The 12,072-nt window shown below is 46.8% G+C and overlaps 1 protein-coding gene across 2 annotated transcripts; it reads right to left on the bottom strand.

Moving 5' to 3' along the window:
- Window positions 1-7,357: 7,357 nt before the first annotated feature.
- LOC125344669 (melanoma antigen preferentially expressed in tumors-like) lies at window positions 7,358-10,284 on the bottom strand. Of its 2 annotated transcripts, XM_048337094.1 has the most exons (3): window positions 10,102-10,284; window positions 9,626-9,771; window positions 7,358-7,934 (listed from the first exon to the last, which is right to left on the bottom strand). In XM_048337094.1, exons 1-3 carry the CDS (start codon window positions 10,138-10,140, stop codon window positions 7,391-7,393), a joined length of 729 nt encoding a protein of 242 aa, XP_048193051.1. In that variant the 5' UTR covers window positions 10,141-10,284; the 3' UTR covers window positions 7,358-7,390. The 2 variants fall into 2 exon arrangements, with proteins under 2 accessions (XP_048193051.1, XP_048193050.1); XM_048337093.1 differs by having other exon boundaries at window positions 9,626-10,283.
- Between the last annotated feature and the right edge of the window lie 1,788 nt (window positions 10,285-12,072).

The raw sequence follows: 12,072 nt of genomic DNA, 5'->3' as shown, positions 1-12,072 counted from the left end.
ACCTCTCATAACTCAATACAGCCAATGCAGCAAAGAAAAACCCCAAAGTTTTCCTGATGCCCAACCTTGAGGCTGTCATACTGTAAAGAGGTCTTCCAACAAGGCCAATTTACATGAAGTCCTTTCTACATTTGTTAACCTTGTTCTGGAACTGGGTCAAGTAAATAAGACCTCACATATTCCCTTTCCTTATCTACTGAGTAGAGCAAAGCATACAGATTAGTTGTTGTGATGGTTAAATAAGAGGACCACGAAGATTACTCAGAAAAGAACCTGACCCTAGGTATCAAGAAGAGAAGGACATTAGATTATTTTAGTTCCAGAGACACAAATATAAATCCCCTCAATTAATAACCTGGGGGGGGGGGAATTAATTTCTTAAAGCAAAAAAGAAGCAGAAGCAGCGTAAGAAGACAAAGCAGAAGCAGCGTAAGAAGACAAAGCAGAAGCAGCGTAAGAAGACAAAGCAGCAGCAGATAAGCACAAAGAAGAGAAGAGGAAGGAGCAGCAGTAGCAGCAATAACAAACCCAAATCAGGCTTTCTTCCAGCAACTGTGTTAATTAAGTCACCTATATTACCTAGTATGAGGCTACTAAAATACCCTTCATAAAGTACAAACCTAGAAGGCAAACAGCCTCCAAAATGTCTGCCAGACACAGGGATCAACTTCAGACTTTTTTTTTTTTTTTTTTTTTTTTTTTTTGCCAGTCCTGGGACTTGGACTCAGGGCCTGAGCACTGTCCCTGGCTACTTTTTCTCAAGGCTAGCACTCTGCCACTTGAGTCACAGCGCCACTTCTGGCCATTTTCTGTATATGTGGTGCTGGGGAATCGAACCAGGGCTTCAAGTATACGAGGCAAGCACTCTTGCCACTAGGCCATATCCCCAGCCCCCAGACTTTTTTATTATCTCTTAACCACCTATCCTTTATTTCTAGAATCATATACTTCATATATACTCCCTCACATTAAGTACAAATCCATTTTGAAATTGAGTCTCCATTATGATAAAATAAAAGGAATTAAGTAGAACTCTTAAGAGAGAGTTAAGGATGTACCGTTACAATCAATGGATCAATATATCAGTGGGCTGTCTAAAGTATAAATCCTTTATAAAATCTGGCTTATCTAATTCTATGTCTCACTCTGTGTTCTTATGTGTGTTGTTCTCTTTTTAAATTTCTAGACAGAGTTTTACTATGTAGCATAGGCTTATCTCAAAGACAAAATTCTCCTGCCAAGCCTCTCGAATGCTCGAATTACAGGTATAAACTACCACACCCAGGGTCCTGACATTGCTTGAGCACATAGTCTCTGCATATAAACCAAAACAGTGGCATTCACTGGATATTTTCCACTGGACCTCAACTAGATCTGTGAGCCAAAATAAATAGTTGTTCTATATAACTTGAGATGATTGTACCCAGTATATGCAATTGTACTATTCTGATCCAAAGAGGGATAAAGACTACCTCTAAACTGTTTGGATAGATACCATACTTGGGAACAAGACAAATGTTGACATACAGGGACACATGATTATGGCTGTCACAGAGCAAAGATGCTTTATCCATCCTGAAATGAATACAGACCTGTCCTATTCTGCAGAGCAAATGTAATAACCCTCACCTGAGCAAACTGCACAAGGAGCCTTCAAGAGAGCTGATGGATTCCAAATGAAGCTCCTGGAGGTGATGTAGACTGAGCAACTGAGAGCTGAACGTCTCCACAAACTGCTCCTCCTCCTCCCAAGAACTACACTGGGACATCTGTGTCTGAGACAGGAAGAGTCTGTGCAATTTACCCATGTATGGTAGAAGAGAAAGGAGCTTCCCCAGGACTGATAATTTCCAGTTACAGACCAGTTCCAAATCCTGGACAGAATACAGCCTCACCATTTTCAATACCTTCATATTTTGTACGGACAGTGCAAAAATACTCAGCTTGTTACAGTATAAGTGTAGTAAACCTTTCCACTGCTTGGCCTTTTCAATCAGAGAAGTGAGCCATTCATCGTGGCTGCCAATACTGAGGTAGAGATCTATGAACACCTTCAGAGGAGCCCTGGGCTCTTTTGCTCCCATACTGGATCCATCCACCTTTACCTTCATCAATGGCAGGATGGCCTGGGACAGTGAGCACATGCCATCCCTGCTACCAGACCATATAGTTTTCTGACATAGATCCAGTACTTGCAGTTTCCCCTGCCTGTGGATAAAACAGATGATTAATGGAAGGTAAAGGGAAGGGTCTCAGAATGAAGGTAAAGGTCAAATATAAACATGAACTCTAAAACCCAGGTATTAGCTGTGGTCCCCTTTTCTCCTAGGATCTTGCTTTTTCCTCTGATTTCTTCTCTCTTAAGGTTATTCTGTTATCTGACTGTCTGTTTAGCATCTGTTATCTATCTGTTCTTCTACCCAATATGTTTAACTTTGTATTACTGAGTACTGATCATAGGACCTCAGAAGTGCAAGGCAAGTATTCTACCACTGAGATTGAACCCTAGAATCTACTTCCCATACCTTTAAGTGACACTGGGAAGGAATGCAGACATGTTCCTTCAGTCAATAGTGCATTATATGGTGGTTCATCCTAAAGGAGATACCAACAATTGTTTCTAGCACCACCCTAGTGTCCACTCTAAAGGCCTCTGATCCTAGCTACCCGACCCCTACTCCTACCCCCATTGTGCACACTAACTCTAGCCAGTACTCACACCCTAACATGCTCCAACCCCAACCTACACCGTAAGCTCCTCACCAACCTTATGCCTCACCCTAAGCCATTTACTAACCAAAATCCATACAATTGTGTACCTAACACATTCATATTGAACACATTGCCTAACTCTTACCCTAGCCCCTTCCTTAACCCTAATCCTTACCTGTTATGGAGTGTAAACCACTCCATAACTCAAACTGATTCCACATAGTTAATTCTCACCCACTCCCTAACCCTCAACCCTTCCTAAACCCTATCCTAAAATCTTCCCTAACAGGCTCCCCAACCTCATCCTTTGTCTACCACATTCCCTATTCCCTTCCCTAACCCACTCCCTAAGCCTGACCCATTCCTCAACCATCATTTACTATCTTTCTGTAATAGTGAGCATAACCCTAACTTAGTCCCTAACTCTAACCTGCTCTGTAAGGTTAATGGAAAACCCAACACCTGCCTAATCTATTTCCAAAACATAACTAAATATTTGTGCTAACGCACACTCTGAGTAGCCCTACTACCACCAGTCCTTAGTGACATCAACAACCGACCCCTAACCCAGTCATATTGTTAGATATGTGTAAATTGTCTGAGAAGCCACATACTGAAGGATGGAATCTTGGAGTATTTATCACAGCATTAGCAGTGTGCAGGCAGCCAGCTGTTACAAAGGCCTGCAGCCCACACAGACCCTCTACACTGTCGGGAAACAGGCCAAAGAGGGAGGAAAGAACAAAAACCACACCAGCAAACCAGTTCTCTCTCCCAGCTTTGAGGACTGGGTTAGGGTTGCTGTGTTGAGCACAGTTATTGTGTGGGTTTAGTTAATGAAAAGTTTCAAGTAAGGCATAGGATTCCTGAGTGGCTTAGGGTATGGATTAGGGTTTGGTTACCATAATCAAATTTTAATCCTACCATTAACACCGAGCCCTATGCCTGAAGCTTAACCCAAATATCGCCTATCTTGCCAAAGTTCATTTTTAACAGCTTGTGCTATTAGGCAGCATGTTGACTCACCAAAAGCAGACGTCCAGTTCGCCCCCTTTCCATCTCATTCTCCACCTTCCAAGCACACTGAGGGCCGGGAGTCCTTCGGGCGCCTCAGCTCCTCCCGGCGCGGCGCGAGGTTCAGCGGTGCTGCCTCCGGGGTGGCGCCGGGACCCCCGCGCCAGGCCAGGGCCGCCGGCTGTGCGGGCAGAAGGGAGAAGAGCTGCGGCTGGCGCTGGAGGCGGAGGAGCGCGGCTGGGGGCTGCGCCGGCCCGGGGCTCGGCTCCGGGAGAGCCGGGCGGGTGGAGGAGGCGCGCGCGCACCTGCCGGGCCCCGGGCGGGGAGGGGCGGCGCCCGGCGCCCAGAGGCCTCCGGTCCCGGGGCGGTGCGCCCTCGCCCGGCGCCGCCCGTCCCCGAGCGGGGTCCGCACCGTCCGCTCCCGCGTCTGCCCGAATCTCAGGCGGGCGTTTCGGGCGGGCAGGGCCAGCACCCCGAGCCTGCGCCCCGGAACCGGGAGGACCCGGACTCGGTGCGGCGCGCGCCGACCCACAGGTCCGGGCCGACGGCTCGGGACGCGCGGCCGCCGGGAGCCGGAAGCGGGGGCTGGAAGCAGGGCGAGGGGAGGGCAGATCTCCCCGGGTCCGGGTGGCGATGGGGGCGGGGGTCACCCCTTCCAGACCCGGGTCCCCGCGCCCCGCCCGGTGGCGCCCGCAGTGCAAACGCGGGTCATGAAGAAGAAACCAGGTGGGCGAGGCGGCGGGCAAACACCCGTGGACAACGCGGGAGAAGCCGCGGCGGCTCCGCGTGGACTTCCCACCTGGAGCTCAGAGCCCCGGATAAACTGCTCCAAGTTCACTCCAGCGCCCCGACACGAACCGCCCGAAAGTTCCAGACCCCTCTAAGGAGGATGAGAACCTCCGCCTTCCCTCACGGCGCATTCCTTACCTGATGGCTGCCGGGTGTGTGGAGCAGGAGCCGGGAAAGGAGGACGCCACGCGGTCTCGGGCAGGAGAGGAGAGCTCGTCCCGCTGACCCGCGCCCACGCTCACAGAGAGCAGCCGCCCCCGGGCGAGGCCTTCTGTAGGGGGGTGGGATGGGGAGGTGAGGCCCGGATGTGACCTCAGGGGCGGGGGAGGCAGCCGCCTCCAGGCGTGCGGGTCACCTAGGTAACTCTGCCTCTGTACTGATGTGACCATTTTGCCTGGTGACACAAAGGAAAAGTATTTTACTCTCCCCAGACATTCAGGGCTGCTGGCAAAAGACCTGGTTGAGAAAGACATTTTGTCTCTCTAGTAAACCTAGTAAATTTAATCAAGTGATCTCTTGGTGCTGTTTTGGTGTGTTTTTAAATTTTTAATTTTATTCTCAAGATGACATACAGAGAGGTTACAGTTACATACGTAAAGTAGTGAGTACATTTCTTGTCAAACTTGTTACCTCCTCCCTCATTTTTCTCCCACCTTCTCTCCTCCCCATGACCTATTGTTTTGAGAGAGGCTTTATATGGACATTCATATTAAGAACAAAAACACACTACTGTAAATGAGCCTCCAGTTTATATTTTCTATTTTTCCATATTCCTGATATAATTATTTTCCCTCTTTAATCTATAAAAACCTGTCTCTTCAAATAGCATTTGCTGGGCTGGAAATATGGCCTAGTGGTAGAGTGCTTGCCTCACATACATGAAGCCCTGGGTTCGAGTTCTCAGCACCGCATACATACAAAAAGCCAGAAGTAGCACTGTGGCTCAAGAGGTTGAGTGCTATCCTTGAGTAAAAAGAAGCCAGGGCCAGGGTCAGTGCTCAAGCCCTGAGTCCAAACCCCAGGACTAGCCAAAACAAACAAATATATACATGTATGGCATTTGCTTTGTACTCTGAAATACTCACTGGTATACAAAACCTATCAACTCTTGAAGTATGAGAAATGGAAGAGTTTTAGATATGGCTACTGCCACCCACAGGAAACCTATGCCAGGCTTAGAAAAGACTGCTGCCTTGGAGCTAAATTTCAGGACAACCTCAAGGCAACACTCATAAATTAACCTATCTAGTCTTGGATGAATCTCAAGGGAAAATGGGGATCCTGGCCTCACTTCTTCAGGGGATTGACATCCCATCTACTTTATTCCTTTTTGACACTAGAACTCACTTTATTGACTTCCTACCCAGAGTTCTTTCTGCATGCACTAGGCTGGAGGTTTAGTGACCAGGGTACAGCATGGATACCATCCACACTTTCTGACCCTTCAGTGCCTCTTAGCTCCATGAATCATGATGCCATGTAATTCTATTCGAAAATCAATTAGACCATGACATGGCTCGGTGGATTGCTCCATATTCATGTGCTAGGATAATAAATAGGTAGGTTAGGACATATCTACAACCCTACCAGCTCCAAGCAAATCCAATATATCATCATGGCACTGAATCCAAGATTGGATTCATTCTTCTCTACAGGAAGAGGGTATGTGAAAGACTGTCTCCCCTTAAAGGAGACATAGCAAACAGTCAGATACCCAGGACCAAGGTGGAATATGGAGGCAACACAAGCACATGAAATAGCTCCCATAAGATGCAGAAGAGCCAATCTGGTGAGAATTCAAACTATTCCCTGAGGGGGGAAAAAAAGGACCAATAAGCAAGACTCCCCCAAAGAGATTAAAAACAGGAAAGAGCCTAGTAACCCTATAAAAGCCTGTTGCCAACCCCACATTGGCACCTTCACCAGATCAGAAGCAGCAGTAGCAATAGCAGCAATATGCTCTTGGCCTCATTGCCCATCATTTTCCTTTTAATAGTGTCCTAATAAATGTTCCCGGGCTGGGGATATGGCCTAGTGGCAAGAGTGCTTGCCTCGTATACATGAGGCCCTGGGTTCGATTCCCCAGCACCACATATACAGAAAATGGCCAGAAGTGGCGCTGTGGCTCAAGTGGCAGAGTGCTAGCCTTGAGCAAAAAGAAGCCAGGGACAGTGCTCAGGCCCTGAGTCCAAGCCCCAGGACTGGCCAAAAAAAAAAAAAAAAAAAAAAAAATGTTCCCACTAATCATTTCTCAGCAAATTTTTTTTTGCCAACTCTCAACTTCAAATAATATCTGACTTTTAAGTTACCGAAACAGGTTCATATATCACACAGCATAACAAATCATTTATACTAAGGTTTCTTTAATTATGGCTGTCTCTTTACATTCATCAATGTAGGGACAATTCTTTTTTTTTTTTTTTTTTTTTTTTTTTTTTGCCAGTCCTGGGCCTTGGACTCAGGGCCTGAGCACTGTCCCTGGCTTCTTCCCGCTCAAGGCTAGCACTCTGCCACTTGAGCCACAGCGCCGCTTCTGGCCGTTTTTTCTGTATATGTGGTCTGGGGAATCGAACCTAGGGCCTCGTGTATCCGAGGCAGGCACTCTTGCCACTAGGCTATATCCCCAGCCCCGGGACAATTCTTATACATCACCCTACCCATGTAAAATTTCAAATTCTCATTTGTAATGCCTTAGGATATTTTTGACAATGACCAAACTGCCCCAAGTCAATGTCTAACTCGCATCCCTGATCATCTTTCCTTTTCCTGCTTACCATGAGCAGTCCTTTGTAACTGTGGCTTCTGTGATTTGTACGCTTCGGTGTCCACATGTACAGACCAAAGCTGTGGATAGGGCTACTTACCTGTGTAGATGCTACCAGGGCATGGGCCACAGGTCACTGAAGGGCCACTCACGATGAGGACAGGGTTTGCCACTGAGCCACTCCATGTCTGACCGCCCCAACTCTTGTAGCATCTGCATCAGCTTGGCTTGTAGGGTAGCAAGCAACCCATCTCCAACATGCTCATAAAATTCCAGTGGTGCAGGGTACCGCACACGCCTTAAGTTGGTCAGTCCAATGGTGTGGCGAACGACTCGCAACAGCACATTTATGGAGATGGGGTTCCCAGAAAAGCTAAAGGTTGTGAGCTGGGAACAGTGTCTCAGGGCAGGCAGAATGGCAGTGAGTTGGAGGTTCATGATCCCACATTCCTCTAGGCTCAGGACCTGGAGGGTACTCGATACATTCTCTAGCAGTGCTTCCAGGGTCTCAGAACTTATGTCCATCAGGATAACCCTATTTAGACACAGTCCCCTTAGCTGTCTTGTATTGGGGCACTTAGACAAATTCATCAAGTCTGATTCTAGAAGCAGACAATTGGTGAGAGAGAGGATCTTCAAGGGGCTCCTCAGGCACCTGTGGACAGAGAGAACAGTCAGTGCTGGGGACTGGTGGTGATGAGTAGCAGCCAGTGGGGAGAACTCATAACTCAATACAGCCAATGCAGCAAAGAAAAACCCCAAAGTTTTCCTGATGCCCAACCTTGAGGCTGTCATACTGTAAAGAGGTCTTCCAACAAGGCCAATTTACATGAAGTCCTTTCTACATTTGTTAACCTTGTTCTGGAACTGGGTCAAGTAAATAAGACCTCACATATTCCCTTTCCTTATCTACTGAGTAGAGCAAAGCATACAGATTAGTTGTTGTGATGGTTAAATAAGAGGACCACGAAGATTACTCAGAAAAGAACCTGACCCTAGGTATCAAGAAGAGAAGGACATTAGATTATTTTAGTTCCAGAGACACAAATATAAATCCCCTCAATTAATAACCTGGGGGGGGGGGAATTAATTTCTTAAAGCAAAAAAGAAGCAGAAGCAGCGTAAGAAGACAAAGCAGAAGCAGCGTAAGAAGACAAAGCAGAAGCAGCGTAAGAAGACAAAGCAGCAGCAGATAAGCACAAAGAAGAGAAGAGGAAGGAGCAGCAGTAGCAGCAATAACAAACCCAAATCAGGCTTTCTTCCAGCAACTGTGTTAATTAAGTCACCTATATTACCTAGTATGAGGCTACTAAAATACCCTTCATAAAGTACAAACCTAGAAGGCAAACAGCCTCCAAAATGTCTGCCAGACACAGGGATCAACTTCAGACTTTTTTTTTTTTTTTTTTTTTTTTTTTTTTGCCAGTCCTGGGACTTGGACTCAGGGCCTGAGCACTGTCCCTGGCTACTTTTTCTCAAGGCTAGCACTCTGCCACTTGAGTCACAGCGCCACTTCTGGCCATTTTCTGTATATGTGGTGCTGGGGAATCGAACCAGGGCTTCAAGTATACGAGGCAAGCACTCTTGCCACTAGGCCATATCCCCAGCCCCCAGACTTTTTTATTATCTCTTAACCACCTATCCTTTATTTCTAGAATCATATACTTCATATATACTCCCTCACATTAAGTACAAATCCATTTTGAAATTGAGTCTCCATTATGATAAAATAAAAGGAATTAAGTAGAACTCTTAAGAGAGAGTTAAGGATGTACCGTTACAATCAATGGATCAATATATCAGTGGGCTGTCTAAAGTATAAATCCTTTATAAAATCTGGCTTATCTAATTCTATGTCTCACTCTGTGTTCTTATGTGTGTTGTTCTCTTTTTAAATTTCTAGACAGAGTTTTACTATGTAGCATAGGCTTATCTCAAAGACAAAATTCTCCTGCCAAGCCTCTCGAATGCTCGAATTACAGGTATAAACTACCACACCCAGGGTCCTGACATTGCTTGAGCACATAGTCTCTGCATATAAACCAAAACAGTGGCATTCACTGGATATTTTCCACTGGACCTCAACTAGATCTGTGAGCCAAAATAAATAGTTGTTCTATATAACTTGAGATGATTGTACCCAGTATATGCAATTGTACTATTCTGATCCAAAGAGGGATAAAGACTACCTCTAAACTGTTTGGATAGATACCATACTTGGGAACAAGACAAATGTTGACATACAGGGACACATGATTATGGCTGTCACAGAGCAAAGATGCTTTATCCATCCTGAAATGAATACAGACCTGTCCTATTCTGCAGAGCAAATGTAATAACCCTCACCTGAGCAAACTGCACAAGGAGCCTTCAAGAGAGCTGATGGATTCCAAATGAAGCTCCTGGAGGTGATGTAGACTGAGCAACTGAGAGCTGAACGTCTCCACAAACTGCTCCTCCTCCTCCCAAGAACTACACTGGGACATCTGTGTCTGAGACAGGAAGAGTCTGTGCAATTTACCCATGTATGGTAGAAGAGAAAGGAGCTTCCCCAGGACTGATAATTTCCAGTTACAGACCAGTTCCAAATCCTGGACAGAATACAGCCTCACCATTTTCAATACCTTCATATTTTGTACGGACAGTGCAAAAATACTCAGCTTGTTACAGTATAAGTGTAGTAAACCTTTCCACTGCTTGGCCTTTTCAATCAGAGAAGTGAGCCATTCATCGTGGCTGCCAATACTGAGGTAGAGATCTATGAACACCTTCAGAGGAGCCCTGGGCTCTTTTGCTCCCATACTGGATCCATCCACCTTTACCTTCATCAATGGCAGGATGGCCTGGGACAGTGAGCACATGCCATCCCTGCTACCAGACCATATAGTTTTCTGACATAGATCCAGTACTTGCAGTTTCCCCTGCCTGTGGATAAAACAGATGATTAATGGAAGGTAAAGGGAAGGGTCTCAGAATGAAGGTAAAGGTCAAATATAAACATGAACTCTAAAACCCAGGTATTAGCTGTGGTCCCCTTTTCTCCTAGGATCTTGCTTTTTCCTCTGATTTCTTCTCTCTTAAGGTTATTCTGTTATCTGACTGTCTGTTTAGCATCTGTTATCTATCTGTTCTTCTACCCAATATGTTTAACTTTGTATTACTGAGTACTGATCATAGGACCTCAGAAGTGCAAGGCAAGTATTCTACCACTGAGATTGAACCCTAGAATCTACTTCCCATACCTTTAAGTGACACTGGGAAGGAATGCAGACATGTTCCTTCAGTCAATAGTGCATTATATGGTGGTTCATCCTAAAGGAGATACCAACAATTGTTTCTAGCACCACCCTAGTGTCCACTCTAAAGGCCTCTGATCCTAGCTACCCGACCCCTACTCCTACCCCCATTGTGCACACTAACTCTAGCCAGTACTCACACCCTAACATGCTCCAACCCCAACCTACACCGTAAGCTCCTCACCAACCTTATGCCTCACCCTAAGCCATTTACTAACCAAAATCCATACAATTGTGTACCTAACACATTCATATTGAACACATTGCCTAACTCTTACCCTAGCCCCTTCCTTAACCCTAATCCTTACCTGTTATGGAGTGTAAACCACTCCATAACTCAAACTGATTCCACATAGTTAATTCTCACCCACTCCCTAACCCTCAACCCTTCCTAAACCCTATCCTAAAATCTTCCCTAACAGGCTCCCCAACCTCATCCTTTGTCTACCACATTCCCTATTCCCTTCCCTAACCCACTCCCTAAGCCTGACCCATTCCTCAACCATCATTTACTATCTTTCTGTAATAGTGAGCATAACCCTAACTTAGTCCCTAACTCTAACCTGCTCTGTAAGGTTAATGGAAAACCCAACACCTGCCTAATCTATTTCCAAAACATAACTAAATATTTGTGCTAACGCACACTCTGAGTAGCCCTACTACCACCAGTCCTTAGTGACATCAACAACCGACCCCTAACCCAGTCATATTGTTAGATATGTGTAAATTGTCTGAGAAGCCACATACTGAAGGATGGAATCTTGGAGTATTTATCACAGCATTAGCAGTGTGCAGGCAGCCAGCTGTTACAAAGGCCTGCAGCCCACACAGACCCTCTACACTGTCGGGAAACAGGCCAAAGAGGGAGGAAAGAACAAAAACCACACCAGCAAACCAGTTCTCTCTCCCAGCTTTGAGGACTGGGTTAGGGTTGCTGTGTTGAGCACAGTTATTGTGTGGGTTTAGTTAATGAAAAGTTTCAAGTAAGGCATAGGATTCCTGAGTGGCTTAGGGTATGGATTAGGGTTTGGTTACCATAATCAAATTTTAATCCTACCATTAACACCGAGCCCTATGCCTGAAGCTTAACCCAAATATCGCCTATCTTGCCAAAGTTCATTTTTAACAGCTTGTGCTATTAGGCAGCATGTTGACTCACCAAAAGCAGACGTCCAGTTCGCCCCCTTTCCATCTCATTCTCCACCTTCCAAGCACACTGAGGGCCGGGAGTCCTTCGGGCGCCTCAGCTCCTCCCGGCGCGGCGCGAGGTTCAGCGGTGCTGCCTCCGGGGTGGCGCCGGGACCCCCGCGCCAGGCCAGGGCCGCCGGCTGTGCGGGCAGAAGGGAGAAGAGCTGCGGCTGGCGCTGGAGGCGGAGGAGCGCGGCTGGGGGCTGCGCCGGCCCGGGGCTCGGCTCCGGGAGAGCCGGGCGGGTGGAGGAGGCGCGCGCGCACCTGCCGGGCCCCGGGCGGGGAGGGGCGGCGCCCGGCGCCCAGAGG

The sequence above is a fragment of the Perognathus longimembris genome, unplaced genomic scaffold, assembly GCF_023159225.1.
Source record: "Perognathus longimembris pacificus isolate PPM17 unplaced genomic scaffold, ASM2315922v1 HiC_scaffold_2739, whole genome shotgun sequence".
Classification (NCBI taxonomy): Eukaryota; Metazoa; Chordata; class Mammalia; order Rodentia; family Heteromyidae; genus Perognathus; species Perognathus longimembris.
This window is presented reverse-complemented; position numbering and strand designations above follow the sequence as displayed.